This window comes from Pseudorasbora parva, chromosome 4 (assembly GCF_024679245.1).
Source record: "Pseudorasbora parva isolate DD20220531a chromosome 4, ASM2467924v1, whole genome shotgun sequence".
NCBI classification, from domain to species: domain Eukaryota; kingdom Metazoa; phylum Chordata; class Actinopteri; order Cypriniformes; family Gobionidae; genus Pseudorasbora; species Pseudorasbora parva.
In genome coordinates, this window is record NC_090175.1 from 43,144,850 (window position 1) to 43,166,180 (window position 21,331).

The window sequence follows — 21,331 nt, forward strand, 5'->3', positions numbered from 1 at the left end:
AGACAGTAGCAGGTTTATTAGGTTGCTGTCACTTTAAGAGCTGCACGGATCCAAATATATCCATTCAAGCGCAAGAAAACGGGAAAGAGCTCAATTCAGCATTCGCACACTGTCTGAGAATGGTCTTCGGATGAGCGCACAAAAAAATCTCACACTATTGAATTGAGTTCTCATCACGTCTTATAAATATTTAGATATATGCACTTAAATATTTTAATTGGGAAGGGCTTAAAAACGTGCAAATAATAAACTTTCGTTAAGCAGCACTGGCCCAATTGAGCAAGTGACAGTTGCATCAACTGTCCCTTATCTGTTTAATTATGGGCTATTAGAAGCAAAAATAATTATTAACACAATGGAAGAAAGAAAATCTTACACTATCCACGCTCCATGGTTGATTGCAAGTGTAAATAGCTCCAAAGAGATTTACTGTTTCCATTCAAGAGCATCGTCATTTCATACATTTGTGTTGTTTAAACGTGCCATGTGTAAGGCCCTTTTGGGAAGATATGTTATAAATTAAAACTTTTTTTATATCTTTTCACCTTGACTACTTACATTTATTTCCCATAAACCGCTTTCTGTATTCAACTTATGAAAATGGCGTAACTGGTGCGGCGATGACATCGGACATAGCGTAAGCATTTTTTACCTGCTTGAGGCATTACTCACTCTTCGTAATTTGAATACAGAAAGCGGTCTGCTGGAAGCTATATATTTATTTCATCAATTTTTTAAATATGGATATTTTTCTTACACAAACTGATCGATACACTTCAGAAGACCTTTATCAAATACCCAGAGCGGGATGGATTACTTTTATAATGGATAAGTGCACTTTTTTAGGCTTCCAAATTTTGGGCTGGCATTTACTGCCATTATAATGCATAAATTAGCCAGGACATTTTTAATAAAACTCCAATTGGATTTCTTTGGAAAGAAGAATGTCATATATACCTAGGATGGCTTGAGGGGATAATTTTCATTTTTTGGGTGAACTTTCCCTTTAATTTTAAGAAAGCCACTTGTCTTGAGACTTGTAAGTTTTGTGTATATTAGGCCTACATTTTTACTGGGTGGCCATTAGTTGCTCAGTGTCAAAGACCGTTGGAATTCCAGACTGCTTATTTTAAGCTTTTGGCACAGGTGCTTCGAGTGGTCAGGGCAGCTGAGAGAGGTATTAATACATTCTTTGTATAAAGATAATGAGGCCAGATGTTGACTTTTGCCACAGAAATGTGTTTGCTTAAAAAAAAGCACCATTTTCTAACACTCATCGGCTCACATTAATACACGTTAAGTACCCTATGGCCTACATAACAAAATAATCTATAAATGAGAAATAGATGGAGCATGATTTGCTTATTTAAAAAGAAAAAATAGACAGAGAGAAAGACTCAAGTAAAAAAAAAAATGTGTGCACGGAAGTGGGGGGTGGGGAGGGCGAGCAATCCTCTTAATACCACGGCAACTAGTGTGGAATGTCTACAGTAGGTCCGAGAGACAGCTGCTCCATCTGTTCCTGCCATCAATTCTCTCTCCTCCGGTGGAAAAATGAAAAGAATCAGGATGCTCTTCATCAGCTCTCTCAAAGACATCCAACTGCTACCACCAACCTGCGCAAGTATCCGACTGATGCCACTCAAATTAATATGAATCCCTCCTTCTGTACACTCTAAAAAAACTTTAATACAACAAGTCCTTTTACATTTGCACCACTCATATCACCGACAGGCTACTTTCATGCATAGGAGATTTGTTTTGTGAATAATTCATGACCTGACAAATCACCCCCTGCTATCCCACCCCAGTCATGAACGGATAAAAGGGAAAGGAAGATAACTTACCAGATTCTTCATCAATAGTAAAGATCCCCAGACCCGACCCATCCCGAATGGAGTAACGGATTTCTCCGTCTCTTCCTTTATCCTCATCCTGAGCTGTGATTGTCATCACCGATGTTCCAGTGGGCACATCCTCTTTGATAAATCCCCTAACCACAAATGATGAGAACAATGGCCTGTACAGATTCTCATTCACATCCACAACCTCCACCTCAATGTGACAACTTGAAGACAAAGATATCGGCTTGCCTTTGTCCTTTGCCCTTGCTGTGAGACTGTACACTTGCTTTTTCTCGTAATCCAGATTCTGTACGATTCGTACGGCACCACTCAATTTGTCTACTTCAAACTTCCCGTCCCCATTGTCAATGAGGCTGTATCGAACCTGGCTAGACGGCCCAACATCAGGGTCGTGAGCCTCCAACCACATTATAACGGTACCGATAGGCAGATCCTCACGTACTCTCACCTGATAGTTTGGGGGAATAAATTTTGGTGGGTTGTCATTTGCATCCTCCAGTGTGATTTTAAGCAACACGGTTGAGACAAGTTGAGGTTCAGCAGAGGCCTGGTCATGAGCTGCTATCTTTAGTACAAAACTGGGTTGCACCTCACGATCTAGAGGTTTCTTCACCGTAATGATCCCTGTTTCTGTATCAATAGCAAATTGATCTGTGTCTGCCAATATGGAGTATCTGACCACGCCATTATCCCCAAGATCTTTATCTTTTGCTTCCACTTGAATGATCTCAGTGCCGATCGCAGTGCTCTCGCTGATTTCAACTGAGTACGAGTCCTGTAAAAACTGTGGGCTGTTGTCATTGGCATCTAGGATCTTTACATCCAGCAGACGTGAAGATGACTTCTGGGGAATTCCAAGGTCATACACGGTAATATTCAGTGTATAGTGATCAGTGGTTTCTCTATCAAGAGAAGCATACACTTTGAGCCATCCACTATCCATGTCGATGACGAAGCGACTCTCAGTGTCACCCCCAGAGATAACGTAAACCAACTTCCCATTAAAACCGCTGTCAGAATCCGAGGCACTAAGATGGACAATCCTGGCCCCTACAGGCAAGTCTTCTCTGACCTCAATCACACTGGGGAAAGTCTCAGCAAACTGGGGCGCAAGGCGGTTCACAGAGTGAAAGTCTTGGAAGTGGTCTTCGGGTTCACTTTGGCTGTGGGTCTTGCTTCCTTGCAGGAGCTTTTCTGCCAGCATGCTGGCAACTCCAGTATCAACACATTTCACTTGGACCGGTTTACGTGCCGTAACAACCGTAATGTTCAAAAACATGGGCTGAGTTTCATGTTCTCCATCACTGGCTATGATCTGCAAGCTGTGATAGGACACTTTTGCTGCTTCACCCTCATTCAGAGGTTGCTTCAAAGACAGTACGCCAGAGTTTGGATTCATATCAAAATAATTCAAGTCATTCCCAGCCTTTATTCTGTACCTCACCAACTGCAACTCATCAGCATCAATAGCAGACACTGTTGTGATCTGCTCACCAACACCATGGTCTCTCGGGACAGTTATGTCACAATCCACACTCTCAAAAAGTGGCTTGTTGTCATTCAAGTTGTTAAGTGTGACTGTAACCTGGGTTTCCACCTCACGCCGAAACGGGGAACCCCAGTCTGACGCCCGCACTTTCAAGGTATAAATCCTCGGCATCAGTTCATAATCCAAAATCTCTGAACTACTGATGACACCAGAGAAGTAGTCAATGACAAACGGCTGGGGATTCACATTGGCAATGCTGTAAGTGACATATCCATTCTCCCCACTGTCTAAATCAGTGGCTTTCACTGTTAGCACACTAGTACCTATGGGCATATTTTCATCAACACTCGCTTTGTAAGATGTCTGTTTGAATTCTGGGGCGTTGTTGTTCACATCGATCACATCAATAATGACTTTTGTGACTGCCTTTTTCTCGCTGGTCACAACTTCAAATTCATACTTGTTCAAGGCGTCTGCATGAAGGGGCCCAGCTGTTGTAATCAAGCCTGAATCGGCATTAATGGCAAAAGGATTTTTATCCAATTTATGTCTAAATGCATACTTAAGTTGAGGATACTTTGGCACAGCTGTTACCATTACAACAGGTGTGTGGAGTGGCGCAAATTCACTCACATTGACTCTGTAAATAGCTTGATTGAATTTAGGAGGCCCTACTTTAAAGTGGGGAGACATGACATGGATGACCTTTGCGGATGAAAACTGAGGTGGACTTCCTTTGTCTTTGGCTTGCAGTGTTAGGTTGTATCCAAAGGGCTGACTATCCCAGTCAACCTGCTTAACTGCTTTGATTTTATATTCCTTACTTCCTGGACTGGTCCGCATGGCTTTAAACTGCTGAAGAGGGTCGCCCGCAACCACACTGAGAGATGCTATCTCACCGTTAGCACCTTGGTCATTGTCTTCAACAGTCACAACAGCATAAGTAGGATCCTTTTCGGTGTCTGAGGGTGCTAGGGCTACAGCAGTAATGACCGGTGCATGCTCATTGGCCTGTTCCACTCGTACCATTAACTTAGCCATGCTGCTAAATCCACTGCTACCATACAGCTTCATGCCTCTGTCCACTGCTAAAATCTCTAATTCGTACTGCTTTGTATCAGAGTAGTCCAGCTTTCCGGTTAGCGTAACTATGCCACTCGTGGGATGGACCGAAAACATGTCTGTCCATTCTCTGAAACTGTAGTAGTACTCTCCATTTGTACCGATGTCTGCATCTGTCGCCATCACCTTGGCTACGCTTGTGCGAACAGCTGTGTTTTCTGGTAAAGATATGCTATAAGCAGTTGGGGAGAACAGTGGCCTAAGGTCATTTGTGTCCAGTACCTGAATCATGACTCGTGTTCGAGCCTCAGCATTTGAATTCTTTTCCATGGATTTCACTGTGAGAATATAGTGGTCTCTAACCTCCCGATTAAGAATGGCACTGCTACCTCCTTTGGTCCTTATGCGCAAAAAACTAAAGTCTCCTAATTGATATTCCTCAGCTTTGAACAGGTTCTCGTTGTCTCCTGACACAATTTTGTACCGTATTTCCCAGGAAGGGTCTGTGATGTAGATTCCCATTTTGACAGGACTTTCCACATAGGTTTTAGCAGCAGAGTTCTCATAAATGGTCGCATTGTAAACAGACTGGGTAAACAGAGGGACGTGCGCAGTGTCGAGGCTTTGGTTCCCAGTGCAGCCGCACAGGAGCAGCAGAACCACCAGCAGTAAAGTCACGTGGTTCTGCATGTTTGCAGCACACTCCTCACTGAAACTGTGGAAAATAAAGAGAAAAAGTTAGAAGACATAATACAGTTAAACTTTTAACAGATTTACTACATTTCAGAGCAAATTCACATGGTCTGGTCCTGAAGATTTCAATTCTAAACACCTCTTAAATGATCATTTAGAAGCTATATTAATAGGTTGCAGCAGATATAGTCTAGAGACAACACATACGAAACTGACAGATAACTTTTAAATATCTGTTTATGGCACATTACTCAAAACAAATATGATTAGTGCATCAGCATCCTTAGACACTGGCACTGCCTTTCTGTCTATATTTCTAACTTCACCATAGACACCACATGACAGCAGATAGGCCAAATGATGAATTGTTGGAAGCATGGAAGTGCCTGTTGTGTATATATAACGTCACATTCCACTACTTCCTGAATAAATTATACATTATTCTCACTGCCTCCTGTCATATATCTTCTTCAGCTAAGAACAACAGCGTGTTTAGAGAGAGATGTTTTCATGATATGTTAATAGGAAAAAAAAACATTAATAATTATGTCAATGGATATAACAAACTGCTTGAATACAAAATACTTTCTTTATACATCGCTACTTTGTGCATATGCATAGCCTCACTGATACACTATAAAGAAGTGCATGTCATGCAATGTGGTAAGAATAAGCAATAATATGGTGGTTAATAGGATTATTTGTAATATTATTTAGTATATTTTTTTATTTATTTATATGCTGCTCGTCGGAAAAGTAACATATGCATGTCTAGCAATATTAAACACATTTCTAAAATAAATATATAAAAGTTTTAGCTCGCATAAATTTGCTGATAATGCTATAGGCTCGGATCAGCTTGGCTAGCACATTAAATCCGACGAAAGACGGAGCAATGTTGAAAATTCTGTCATTACTGTAACATAATTAGTGTTTTGTTTGCGTGTGTGTGTGTAAAGCGATTCACAATAGAAGACTTCGCACTCCGCGAGCGCGTGCTCGAGATTTCCAAACGTCCCTGCGACTATTCGTGCCCTCGAGCGCATAACAGCAAGACGTTAACGTGACGTTTAGTTCAGAAATGAAATAAATCTGACCGAACTTTCTCTACGACACTAAATAGACCTCTTTTCTTTTAGCACAATAAACATCTGAACGTTTTCACAGGAACCGCAGTGTTAACTCTCATCAATATACGTACGGCAATTTAGCCTTTGAAATAGAAACAAAATACCAAAGTAACAAAAGACGGGCTTCTACACCGTTGTTAAAGTATCCCCATCCCCCCAGTCCGCAAGTTCCTATTCATTTCATGTCGCCACACTGATGCCTTCATGCGCTGGCCAGATGTATGAACTGTTCCATTTGAAAACAATTAGCTGACCACTCAGTCTGCACCGCTTATCTTAAATAATTCAACTGCAACTGAACATATTGAGTATTCCAACAGCTTAGCCAAGCAACGGTCAACTTCAAAGCTGCCCTATTTCCATTACGGAGAGCAGTGGGGGACTCCCAACGGCAACTTTACACCGCGAGCTGACTGAAACTTTTTACGCATTTCTGAAAATAGCACAAAGCCAGAACAAGTCCTCGCGCAATTTTAAAACTTCCCAAGTCGTACATACCTATTCCAGCACTAACGTCCTTTGTTTGGTGCCTTTTCATGAAGTTTGTAAGATTCAAGTCTCTGCATGGTACCGTCACTCTCAGCAGCTCTCTCTGCTCACTGAACTCTCGGATCCACACACACACACACACAAAGCGCTCTTTAGTATTTCTCCGCGCTTCTTGCACAGCGCACGGATCTACTTCCTATTGGCATGAAGATGAAACGGCCGTCGCTCTCTCCTCACAGTGGGACGGGAGAAGTCTTTGATGTTTTATTTTATGTGCCAAACCTCTGTCGCTAATGAAGAAATATGCCGCGTCATACGCTTTTCTTTTTTTTTTTAAGAACAAAGCAATTAGATTATCTCCATGGATGTCAGCATTTGAGATATTAGTCAGGATAAAAAAGCCCCACGCGCAACTACATTACCTGCACCGAGTCCGTAGCAAGTTGATAGTAAAATAAAAAAGATAACGATGCCAAATTTTCTACAGAATCGCGTTTTCTGACATGCGACTGCTCTTTATGCGCGTGCTCTGTGAAAAGCGTCTGCAACTGAACAGAACGATCGTATTGGTGATTATTAATTTAAACAGAATTGGGTATGTATTGGGTATATGCCTTCGCGGGGTGATGGGATCATGTGTCGAAATATCAGATGGCCGGAACCAAACACAACATTATTATGAAGAAAATGAGAAAGCCATTCGTGGCCACATGATTTGAATAGACTTAATAAGTAGGTTATAAACTAGGCTAATTCATATAGTGAAGACTATATGGCCTACAGCTATTTTCATTTAACATTTGATATTTTTACATTATTAAATAATTGATAATCTGAACAACCTAAACAATTCATCTTTGTTCTGTTGTCTTACCTAGGCTACTGCTGGTTATTTATTTATTATTTAGTTTGCTTTGTTATTATTATTATACAATTTTAAATGATTCATTGTCATACGTTTTTTTGTGTGTGTGTGTGTGTGTGTGTGTGTGTGTGTGCAAACTTTGCTTAATTATTATTTTTACTCTTTGATGTTGCGAATCGTATTCGAATTTCCAGTGTATTGCTATGAAATCGTGACTCCCTACCGACATTCTTTATGTTTAGGTGAATTTAATAAACAGAAACTCTCCATATGAAAAGCAACGTCCCACATGCCACATGGAAACTGGGGGAAAGTTGCATTGACAGACGGAAAACCTTTACAAAGCGTGGCTCTTTATAGCACCGAATGCACTCTGTTGCTCGCGAATGATGGCGCTGTCTCACTGCTGTGCCAGAGCGCGAGCGATCCACGAGGCTGTGCGCTCTATACCCTAAATCTGTGCAACTCTCTTTGTAACGCTTACATCGAATTGCGTGTGTCCACTGCTTCTGCATGACCATTTATTAATAAGCGTAAGACACAATGATAACAGTATATTTATCGCGGGTTAAGTAGCACAAGCAAACGAGCACATTATTGTAGTCATGAGAACTACTTTGCCCTTTTCTAATAATGATTTTTTTAAACAAGTAGTTGCATTTGGCAAAGTTGAAAAGCTATTGTGAAAGAGGCTCACCAGATTCAGCGGGCAAAAGCCGCCGCTCCAAAGTTGCGTCTAAATGATCTCCAGGATGTGTTGGCAAAAAGAGTATGTGAGCATATCTTCGCATGGAGATTCAGTCAAAACTCGTAATGAATCCGGGTCGTGGTGTTCTAGCCCCTACATTTCCTTACACATCCGAAATCCTCGTGAGCAGGATTCCACGCGTGCACGCGTGCGGAGACTATCCACAATACTCACTCTGAGCTCGTGCGCTCAGGCAGTGGAGGAGGCGCGCGGATCCTCCGGGATGCCTGGCTGGCTTTCCGCCGCTGTGACGTCACCTCTCTCCCGGGGGAGTCGATCATTTGATTCAGTGATCTCACCTCTACCGTGCGCGTTGACGTTTCGCGCTGACATTGAAGGCTGTTTATTGAATTATCAGCGTATAAAGGAACTTTGCAACTTTAGACTTCAGCTGTCTGAGGTGATCCATTACATTAGGATCAATATAATAGAGCATTCTGCCGCTCAAATAGACTTTTCATTCAGTCTAATAGTTCAATTCTTTGGCCAATTTGAGAGTGTGAGACATCTTGATTGTATAAAGTGAGTACTGACCTTTGGGTTATTATAGCCGGACTGTGGCATGTTGCTTAAATAACAGCACCTGATGTTCATTAAGTTTACACTCATAAAGCATTTGCCCTGGGGGCTCTGTGAATGAGAAGCATCAGGTCAGTGTGTGTGTGTGTGTGTGTGTGTGTGTGTGTGTGTGTGTGTGTGTGTGTGTGTGTGTGTGTGTGTGTGTGTGTGTGTGTGTGTGTGTGTGTGTTTGGGTGCCCCACACTCCTCCTCTGACCATTTATCGAGATGCAAGATCATTCAGGCACCTCCCTGCACACACACACACACAAGCACTATTACGCTCTGATCCCCCCATAAAGGTTTAATTGGATTCCGGTCAGGTGACGTGAGGGAGCTGGCCGGTGCTTTTGATCCTGCAGTGCTGAGACATTCCGTTGCTGGTCTGGAGTTTGTGGAGTGCCGGCCCTAAGAGAGAACAGCAGGCATGGAGGAGGTCCATCCAAGTGTGCGTGTGTGTGTGTGTGTGTGTGTGTGTGTGTGTTGGGGGTATTCAGGAAGGAGTGCTTCACAATTGCTTGGTGTCTTAGCATTGGCAGTAACATTTTTACCTTATAACACCTCAAAATAGTGGCCATGAAGGTTTTTATTTTATTTTTTATGTTCAGTTTTTGGAACAGATAGGCTAATATGTATCTATAGTGCAAGTCTAATGAATAAAAATGAACCATTAACAATGAATTAGGGATAGGCTACCCAATAAAATGTTCCACACCTATGACTTTCTTTGTTGAAAATAAAACAAGATAATCTGAAAACTGTTGGTAACAAAACAGTTTTGATTCCCATTGACTTCCATCAATACAAACCAAAGCATAAATTATTTGGTTAACAACAATCTTCAAAATACTGTATATATATATATATAAAAAACAAAAAACAAAAAAAAGTCATACAGGTTTGGACATTAGGGTGAGTAAATTATCACATAGTTTTCATTTTTATATTGAGCATGACACTGACATCCCCGTTTCTTCATGTCAGTGTCTTTATTCCAATAAGGTTGAAGAAAATATGATCACAGCCATATTTGATCTCTAAATGCCTCATTAAAAAACTCAATTGAGGTTTCTCTTAAAAGTGGACACATGGTGTTCCCAAGTGTTCATGTGAAAGAAGCGTCATTTTAGATTATAGTCACTGCCAAATTTATACATCATGTACAACGTCGACACATTGCTTAATCAAAAGCGCCTTTATGCAGTGTCATAATGGTCTATGTCCCCACAAATATCTTCAAAAGAAAATACGAGGCATCGCCAAGCTTACCATATTTAGAGGACTGTAACAGAACTCTTTTCACTTCTCTGGAGAACTGCAGATTATCTCTATAAATCCTTCAAGCTAAAAGTCTCAGAATAATTGCCACTTACCAGTATCACACCCCATAATATCTGTTCACTAATACATCATTGAAAATAAATATGGATGATCTCTAGTACACTTTTTGCTGCATTACCATCCTAGCCTGGTACAAGATGGTTTTCTGCAGAAATTGAGAGCTTTTTCCTCATTCGGTGTTCGAAGCACTTTTTAGCTACGGATGGCAGTACAATATATCTCTAATATATAGCTGCAGGGTGCTAGTTTTCTCAGTGGTACAGCATGAAATACTATCATCTTACAGAGCTCGTTCGGCCAGTTCTCATTTGAGGCATTTGTGCTCGGTTACTATATAAGCTACCCGCAAACATGACATTCTGATATCAAACACTTTACAATCCAATTGATTCAATTTTTTTTTTGTTTTCTTATTAAACAAATAGGAATTGTTAATATATCATATACATTACTGTGATATTAGCAACATGGATTGAGAAAAGAAAATCTATTGAATAAAGTTAACTATGTAAATACACATTTGTAAATTATTCTGACTGAGAGGGAATGTCAAACAACTGGAATACAGTAGCTTTAAAAATGACAAAAATCAAACTGATTGTGCCACAACAGACACTTGCAGTGTAGTCAGTTGTAATGTTTTAAACTGTTGTTGTTCTAAAAAAATTTGCTTACATTTTCCCATTTTTCCAGCCACTAATGGTCGCTGTCCATGGCTTGAGAGCATTGTCACCCTGCTGGTGCGAGAGGTGCGAGAGATGAGACAATAGACCATGTCAAAATGTATATGCAGTGGGAATTATGAACAGATACAAACTTCAAGACAACACACAACGTATTGTTATTCCGAATGTCTAATTGAGCACTACATCAGACGTTGTTCAGACAATCTAGGTCAGATTTTCAAGGTATGGGATCACAAAAACAAGGATTGTTTTAGGTAGTATAAATCAGACAAAAGAGATTGTTAATCTAATCTCTGTCGTTTGATTTCTTGTGAGTGAACGCCCTGTCCAAAACTGATGCAATACCTTGCAACATCAGCTCTATCAATCCTTTAACATAAGAGTGAGGACCTTTTATATATCATAAGAGGTTTTTACTGCACCTCAGGTCTGTCTCTGCATCTGATACAACACTGTAATTATGATTGTAATTGTCATATTCAATAATGACATGTTTTCCTGGTGGAATGTCTCAGTGATATATTGTGATTTCTGTCTCGCTGTTTATGACAGGAACAATAACCATGATCTCAAGAGCCTGGTTTGTTCTTAAAAATCAATGTCATTTTATGAGTAGCTGGGTGTGAACAGCCATCAGTTGAATTTTAAAGTGAATTTAAGTAGAAATTGTACAATTATTTATATAATCATAAAAGCATTTCTGATGACAAATGACAACATCGTTTTACACAGCTGGAGGAACAGGGAAATGCATATGGTCGGGATACAATACAACATTAACTGAGCAATTCCAAGAAGGTATGAACACCATGCTGCTCAGGCCCTAAAAAGTTACAATTATGCAAAAAAAGAAGAAACTGTGAAAACTAGGTATACGTTCTGAAACACCTGTAACCGCCATCAAATACAAAATATAGTTATAACGTTACTTTGGGATAGTTCACCCCAAATGTTAAATAGTCATCGTTCACCCTCATGTTTTTACAAAAATTGACAACCTTTACAAAAAAAGATCTTACATTTTGCACATATTTCCAATCACCCATTGTGGGTCCCCTGTTCGAAAACCACTGCACCAAATCACTAAATCCCTCTACTGTATTAAATAAATTCCAAATATGTGTGCGTCTGAACTGCTGCACATTTTCATGGGTTAAGTTCTCTGAAGGGTGTCTGAGTCAGAGTCTTATTTTTGAAAGGCCTTGTCATGCTGGTTTTACACCTCTATTCCCCATCAGTCGCATTGCCCTTCAGTCATAATCTCATGGAAATAGAGTTGGATTACCGACAAAATAAGCATTTCCTACATGGATTTGCATGCTTGGATTAATACAGGCATGTACTTGAGGCATATGTTTTCCGCACATGCACATTAGAACCTTGTGGAGATGTCTTTTTTGTAAATTAATCCTGTCTTTCTGTCTGACAGTTCGAAGTTATGTTCTGAATTATCCATAAGTGTGTAGCTGTTGTTTTGTTTGATGCATTCTCAAACAGCTGATTTCCCTATGTGCTCAATGTCAAGGAATGATCTCAAAGATTTTATAGCAAACAGGAAATGGATCAGCATCAGAGAGGAAACATATCCAGTGTGACTTTTAGAGATTGAAGTCATGACTGATCTCATCATCCATGTGACCTCTCTGGATTTGTGTACAGTACATACCCATCTGAGATGAGTTAAGCATTGCTGTACTAAGAACACATGTATGGCCTACAAACACATAGTAATCATTCAAGGTTTTTTTCAAGGTCTCAGAGTCATTATAGTAAATTTGAGCCAAGGTCACTGTTATAAAATAGAAATATGTTGGTATTATTTTGAATTGCATACAATAGTCCCAAACCCTTACATACAATGGACCATAAGTTACTTAAAAAACTTAAATTGGTCTCTTTTTGGCAATTTTATGTCTTGCTAATTGACAACGTAACCATGACATTGCAACCCATAAAGGCACTGAAGACATCGATACAAAGTCCATCTCACTGCAGTGAGTCGACAATAATTTTATGAAGCCACGAAAATAGTTGTTGTGCACAAAAAAACGAAATAATGACTTATGATGGGCCGATTTCAAAACAAAGCTTCGAATGGTTTAGAATCAGAATATTGATTTATGATTCAAATGATTTTGCACACACAAACTACCCTCGTCACTTCATAAAATTATTGTCGACTCACTGTAGTGTGAGATGGGCTCTGTAATGACATCTTTAGTGCCTTTTATGGGTCTTGAGAGAGGAAATGACATTGGTGTCAATGAAGGCCTTTCTGAGCCATCGGATTTCAACACTAATATCTTCATTTGTGTTCCAAAGATGAACGGAGGTCTCACGAGTGTCGAACGACATTAGGGTAAGCAATTAATGAGAGAATTTTCATTTTTGGGTGAACTAACCCTTAAGAATAGGTAGTTTTTAGGTAGGAATAGGTAATTTCAAGACTTAATAGCAATATAACTGCAACCCATGTGCCTCATTACAATTATCGTATTGTTCCCAGTAGGCCTACTATTCACATTTAGTAATTTCATTAGCATTTTAGTAATATTCATTAGCTCAGTGACTACTACTGAAAAAGTAACTGGAATGTCATAGGTCCATAGCCTACTTTTATAACCATCAAATTACACATTCTTTATAAATGTTCTGTTGACCAAAATTTGCTTTTTAAAAATATGTATATTAAACGTCAGTCACAAAATATACATTTTCCTTAAGATAAAATGCATTTATTTTCACCAATCAGAAAAAACATAAAATTTACATTACCTAAATTTGCTTTTCTATACCTTTTCATATAATCACCTATACTTTTTTAAACTTATTTTTTTATAGAGCTGGGGGGAAACAATCGATGCAAAAAGAGTCTAGCTATTCTCTATTTGCTGTATCGTGTATCCCATATATCCGACCTCTTCTTTTAACTCTTTCACGTGAGTGTCCTTACACGTCCACTTCTAAGGTTTCACAGTCAGAGTGTCCAAATAAGCCACTTTTTAATTTATTTAAAGGGATAGTTCACTTTAAAAGGAGAATTCTGTCATCCTTTACTCACTCTCAAATAGTTTCAAACCTGTATGAATTTCTTTCTTCAGCTAAACACAAGGGAACATATTTTGAAGAATGTCAGTAACCAAACTGGAACCATTGACTTCCATAGTATTTGTTTTTCCTACTATGGAAGTCAATGGCTCCAGTTAACTGTTTGGTTACTGACATTCTTCAATAATAATAATGCAGTAAGAAAAACAAAAACATTCTGTATTACTTTATTTATGAAACAAATAAGATATTTAATGAAACCCTGGGATTCTGTCTGTCCATTTGTTAAGGTAAGAAGAACCGAAGACCTCATAAAATGGTCTAAAACAAATCCACATGAACTGAGAGGTTCAAGTCTTGTGAAGCAACATTTTATGCTTACATAGGTGATATATGTAATTTGTGTTTCTGTCTCTCCATTAAAAGATAGGCAAGGCAAGGCAAATCAAGTTTATTTCTATAACACACTTCATAAACAAAGGTATTCAAAGTGCTTTACATAGAAATGTATTCAACTATTGATAGAATAATCACAATATATGCATGAGAATTAAAAATACCATGTATAAGAAAGTAAATAAGATAAGATGAGATGAAGTGCAATCAGGCAGACACATAGTGGCACAGTGATCATTCAGTAAATGCACAGCTAAACAGATGTGTTTAGTCTGGATTTGAATATGACTACTGTTTGGCAACATCTGATCTCTTCTGGTATGGAAGCTGGTTCCAACTGCGGCTGGCACAATAGCTAAAAGCGGACTGTCCTTGCTTTGAGTGAACTCTTGGTATTTCTACTGACTTGATTCTGCTGATCTGAGTGATCTGTTGGGTTTGTATTTAATCACCATATCTGCAATGTATTGAGGTCCTTGGCCATTGAGTGATTTATAAACAAGTAACAGTATTTTAAAATCTATTATAAATGTAACTGGAAGCCAGTGTAAAGACCTGAGGACTGGTGTGATGTGTTCATATCTACTGGTTCTGCTCAGAATCCTGGCAGCAGTGTTTTGTATGAGCTGCAGCTGTCTTTTTTTGTGGCTTTTTTTAATGGTCTTTTTAGGAAGGCCGGTGAGAAGACCATTACAATAATCCACCCATACTGGTGATGAAAGCATGAACAAGTTTTTCTAGGTCTTGACTGGAAACAAAGCATCTAATCATTGTGATATATTTGAGATACACTCTTAGAAAAAATGGTTCATTGCGGTTCTAGAACCATAGGGTTCTTTACTCAACTCCAAAGAACCTTTTATGCTAAAAAGAACCATTTTTGTCACAAAGGTTCTTTAGGCTATATTCATTCATATATTACATTATTCTGCAACATTTTGTAGTTTAATTAAATTATAGTGCCTGATAGAACCTTTTAAAGGGTTAGTTCACCCAAAAATGAAATTGATGTCATTAATGACTCGCCCTAATGTTGTTCCACACCCGTAAGACCTCCGTTCATCTTCAGAACACAGTTTAAGATATTTTATATTTAGTCCAAGAGCGTATGCAAGTGTTCTGTCCATGTCCAGAAAGGGAATCAAAACATCATCAGAGTAGTCCATCTGAGTAATCTGCCCACTGGTGTCGTCTAGCAACTCTCAATACCCTTCTGAGCTGTATTCGCCTAACTCTTGCCGGGCCAATCACATCGTGTATAGAGTCGGCGGGCGGGGCCATAATGACGACGGCCGAGGTGCGTTTGCATGCTTCCAGTAAACACAGAAGCTGACGAACGGCGGTCTTTCGAATCAGCTTTGACCGCGACTCTGGAAGACTTGGAGTTACGCTTTTCCCTGCGAAAAGAACAAAGAGCGGCAATGAAGTCATTCTAAAGAAGGGAAGATGTGTTTCACCTTCGTTGCTCTGTTTGGTTGTAGTGCCATCCTATCGCGTGCAGAGGGAGTTTGAAAGACAACCGTTTATCCCGCCCCTCGGATTGAGCCCTGTCAATGGTGAGTTTCCAGACCAAACATCTTGATGTGGGTCTGGCTTGTCAGGCTACAAATAAAGATTCAAATGGTCATGAATTAGCGGATTGATTCATGATTTGGATTGCGTGTCAAACTGTCAAACTGCTGAAATCACGTGACATTGGCGATCTGAATCATGAATCAATACGCTGATTCACAACCGTTTGAATATTTATTTGAGGATTGAAAATGAGGATAGTGCTAACTGGGTGTCGTCTGCATAGCTGTGGAAAGCAATTTAGTTTTTTCATTATTTGGCTCAGTGACAGCATAAACAGGTTGAATAGGAGTGGTGCAAGAATTTGTAAATGTATCCCATGTATCCCACCTCCACTTTGAACTCATTCAGTGTCCTAACACGTCCACTTCTAATGCTTGACAATCAGAAAGTGTCCAAATAGGCTACTTTTAATTTTTTTAAGGGATAGTTAGTAATAATAATAAAACATGTTTTATTTATGTTCTAAACCTATACGACTTTGATCTATCTATCTATCTATCTATCTATCTATCTATCTATCTATCTATCTATCTATCTATCTATCTATCTATCTATCTATCTATCTATCTATCTATCTATCTATCTATCTATCTATCTATCTATCTATCTATCTATCTATCTATCTATCTATCTATCTATCCATCCATCCATCCATCCATCCATCCATCCATCCATCCATCCATCCATCCATCCATCCATCCATCCATCCATCCATCCATATATATAGGATGGATAAATATATGTTGTATGGATACATGCAAAAATATGATGGATGGATAAATATAATATATATAAATATATATAAATATATGTTGCATTTAAGTTGCAAAAGTAATTGTACAAATATACAGAGCCAAAAAGTCTGCACACAAAAATGATGTTGCTCTCACATGTGTGCACCCTTGGCCTGTATAAGAAGATCATATATTCTATGAGATTTATCAGGCTTACAGAATGCCCTGGGGTTACATGTTTCTAATCCTCCATCTCTGAGCATTGATACCGCCTTTTGACTGAAATAAGCTCCACTCTCCAGAGCTAGACTGAGCACATCTACACTCAACTGGAGCTGTGTTATTCTCTTCATGCTAATTTAGATAGAACTTAAAACACAGTCTGAAACTTTTATATCCAATTTATGGTAATGAGGGCTCCACAATATCTTATCTAGATCTCTGCAGAACAACTTGGAATCATTTAGCATGCAAATGGAGGCTTGCTAAGACATGTTTAAAGAACTGGTAGATACTAAATTTCAGATATTTGCATACCATGGAAATAGTACATTCACACAGTATTTACTCTGTCAAAACCTGGTGGTGACCAGTGTTTTTTGATGCACCAAAGAGCTTACAAATAGTCTATGGAGCGTGCATATTCCATATATTTCAAGTCCGTCAAAGCTGTTAAGGGGGCACAGTCGCTGAGTTGGCTGAGCTGGATACTTTGAAACAAAATGTCAAATGAAATATCTGTGAATTGATGCAATTTAATTCACAGAAATTCAATTTGGCCAACTAAAAAAATGTAGATGTGATCAGTCACTAGAAAAGTTTCAATTTGTTTTTTTACAGTCTACAGTTATTATTAACTATACAGTAACTACACTGTAAAAAATTATATTTTCAATAAGTTATGACAACACATGTTTTTAACATTGTTTTAACTCATCAATGTAAGTTAAGACATTTTAACTTGTTTTTATTAGTTATACAAGATGTAACTCATTTTTTAAAGTCAGTTTAACATAATTTAAGTTGAAATAACTTAAACATCCAAGTCAATTGTACTGCAGAAGTTCAAAATTTGCCTTTTTTTTTACAGTGTACATTTTTATTTTTATTTTATCTTAGAATTGTTGAATACTGAAAACACATTTTCAAAACTCTTCAGACTGCCTTACCAAGATTCATTTTGGCCAAACAGTTAATCTAACCTCCAAAACTCATTCAGACCAACAGAACATTTCATACATGTCTCAAATATTATCTCGTTCCACCAATCACTGGCAACAAATTCTCATGCACACACTAACCTAAAAACAACAGCAACAGGGAGCATTAAATTCCTTTTATTTTTAAAGTTTGAATGAATTTTTACATAAACAGAATTTCATTTTAGAATAACAGATTTTTTTATTTATTGAATGCACTACTAAAGCATACGTATGTAACAAAAAATTAATCAGAATTTGTTTCAGAAAAAAGAAAATCAGAAAAAAAAAATCCTGAAATTCCAGGACAAAAAAAATATATATATATATATAAAAATAAATAAATAAATAAATAGCACATCAACAACACATGTAGTCTAATTACTTCTACATGTCAAAATAATTATGCTTAAAATGTGCCATCATTCTCATTTGAATGTGCTTTTATCAGTTTTGAAAGCCAAGTGTTAGCATATGAAAAATATATCTGTTGAAGCTTGTGGAGTATGAATGACAAAGGTGTCTGTGGATTTTTTAAAATGTGGTGATTATTGCATTTTGTCTGAAAACAATGAATATTCACACTTTGGTCCGTATACACTTGTGTCGCTGCATGTGTGAAGAGTTTTGAAAATTTGGTTTCAGTTTTGAACAATGCTTGTTAGCAATTAAAAAAAACCTGTAATATACAACCAAAACCGAGTAGGTTGATACTTCAATGCGTCATTGCAACAAACTATAAAAACAAAAGCAAAAACACAGTTTTAGGACAAAATCATGAAGCATAAAATCTTGTTAGTTATTCAGCTAATGCATGTGTGATCATACAGAACAAAAGAAAGAGAAGGATGACTCAGCTTCCCTATGGAGGACCTAGAAGACGCTTTTAAGTGGTTGACATTGAGGTTCCTGTTAGCATTCTGAAGAATATGCATTGACACCACTCTCATTTACATTCCTCTCTAGTTGTATTTTTTGCGACAAAGTATAAAAACAATCCTCAATGTCCAACACTTTTACTCACAATTGGAATGACATGATTTTTTTTTAGTAGTTTTGACTAAATGATTTTAAGCTAATACAACAAGATTACAACAAATTTGTGTAGTTGAGCTGACAATATTAAATTAAGCTGTGCCCAACCATAGTAAATAAGTTGAATCAACCTTAATAAATTAAGTTGACCCAACGTAAGTACATTAAATTGGAATAACAGAATTGTATAATGCTGAAATAAAGCAAGTTAATCATGTGGAAATACTTTCCATGATTTTTTTATGTTCATTCAAAGAGTAATTTTTTTAAGTGTGTAACCATGTAACATTTTCCTAATGTGTCTTTCATTTGTTCCAGTCCTTGTCTCTTCCTATCTCGTTTGCTAACCTTTTTCGACTAAATTCTTCTCAGCTATTCTAGCAGTGTCCACTGGGCCTCAAATCCTTCAGCACAACTCAGCACGCTTCTGTCCTTCTGACATATACAAACACACACTGAAGAAAAAATGTGTTCGCTTTACATGATTTAATTGTGTACAACGGTCCCACATGAATACATTAAGTTGAAAAACATAATTTGCCCATGTAACTTCAACATCATGGCATGAAAACATTTTAAGTTACCCAAATAAGTAGTCTCAAAGTGAATTTTATATGCCTCCCTGACCTGAATATAGGCATTCGATTTCATATATTCATTCATCCATTTCAATTTCATATATTTTAATGTTACACAACTTAATTATAACACTGCACTAGCTAGTTGACAAACTTCTAGCAAGCAATAGCTCACATTAACATCCTAAATTCAGCAAAGCCATTACGACATTAGTTGTTTTAGTCAACAGCCCAAGCAAATGCTCCACTCTTCTCCACAGTAATTATAATTATACATGTTTGTAATTTAAATTGTTCTAATAATTCCAACATAATTTAATATTAAACACTGTTAAACACAAACAAGTCTCCCCCTTTCTCATCTTGCTCAAAAATACATAAAATTGCACTTTAAAATAACAATTTAGGCATATGCAAAGCATGCTAGTGTTGATCTGTAATTTACTGCTTTGTCCCCGTTATGATGAAATCACAGGACTGGATACCAGTTGCCATGTCAAAAAGCTCTTTTATTGTCATATGTATCAGGCATAAGAGAGAAACTTGTTGTCGTCATGCCAGCTGTATTTTTCTCTGTTTCTCTGGGGCAGTGCATTTACAGTGAGCATTATATACCACTGACAAAAGGATTTGCAATTCCTTACAAGGTAGCATCCTATGCATCCTATGGTTAAAATAGAATGTATACTTTATGCGTACACATGTGTTTCACAATCCACTTCCCATATAAAGAACATTTCCACCAGTCGATGATACGTCACTAATGTCACGTGTTATGTATGCATTCCTGTATGGGCAAAATGATCTCTTCCTCCCCTGTGTCTGCCATATGATACCAATGTATGTTCATGCAGTATATACATAACACTCTCATGCACTTAAACCTCACAAACACATTATACATCCATTTATGAATGAAATAATATTCAAATAAAAAAATTATATTCAAATAATACATTTCCAGTCCATACTAGGAACTAACAAGCACCGCCCAATTTCAGTTAATGCAGCACAATTCATTCATTCAAGTGGATTGAACACAACCAAATGAAGTTAGGACAAAATGTATAGCAATTGTGTTGCTTTAGCTCATTTTAACTGCTTCGAACAAGCAGTACAAATACTTGTTTTCAGTGCACATCAACACACTCTTTTGGTGCGACTTTTACTCTGCACCATTAAAATGTCACACTGTGGTGCCGTATGAATTGAGATGATAGTTGAAAAGGTATCATTACAAAAAGTATACATGGAAGCTTTTATGGATTTCCAGAATATATTTGTTTCACTGCATTGTTCTGGAAAATGAAAAAGATCTTTTAAAAGCTTACCGGCACTTATGACTGTTTGAAGCCAAAGCTTGGCCACTGCACATTAAAAGCCAAATTGAAATCATTACCAGTTTGAGCAGGTCATTTCATGGACTAGCCCCAGGTCACTCCGCATTTTCTAAAAGTGCCCTGGAGCAGCATAATTTGAGTATTCCTGCTTTGGATGTTTCAGGGAGCTGTGAAGATCAGCTTGAATGTTCAGCCATTAGCATGTCAGAGCACAGAGCCAATTAAGAGCCAGTCAGTTGCTATGGCTCATCAAAAGACTGCATGCTTATCATTAGATCCATACTCTTTTTCTATCATAAAATGCCTGTTCCCTTAATGTGTCGAGATTCTCCATTTCAGGATATATCAATTTACCCATTGAGTATGGTGGAATGGGTGATGCCACTTATTTTCTTTTCAATCTGATCCCAAGGCCAACACCACCTGAATGGAATGTGTGGAATTGTTATTTTAAAGAATAAGAGGGATTAATATATACATAAGGTCATTTAAATGGCAAT

The 21,331-nt window shown here is 38.0% G+C and overlaps 1 protein-coding gene across 10 annotated transcripts in view; it reads right to left on the reverse strand.

Annotated features, from left to right (window-relative positions):
* The window catches only part of fat1a (FAT atypical cadherin 1a), a 103,329-nt gene extending 94,806 nt beyond the window's left edge, over positions 1-8,523 (reverse strand). For 5 of the 10 annotated variants that reach the window (XM_067441893.1, XM_067441894.1, XM_067441892.1 and 2 more), the window contains exons 1-2: positions 6,738-6,873; positions 1,848-5,131 (exon numbers count right to left, since the gene is read on the reverse strand). In XM_067441893.1, the coding sequence (XP_067297994.1) occupies positions 1,848-5,106 (3,259 nt within the window). In that variant the 5' untranslated portion in view covers positions 5,107-5,131; positions 6,738-6,873. Of the gene's footprint in view, positions 1-1,847; positions 5,132-6,737; positions 6,875-8,290 lie in introns of those variants that run through there. The other 5 variants (XR_010904781.1, XR_010904780.1, XR_010904779.1 and 2 more) reach the window with 2 other exon arrangements.
* Between the last annotated feature and the right edge of the window lie 12,808 nt (positions 8,524-21,331).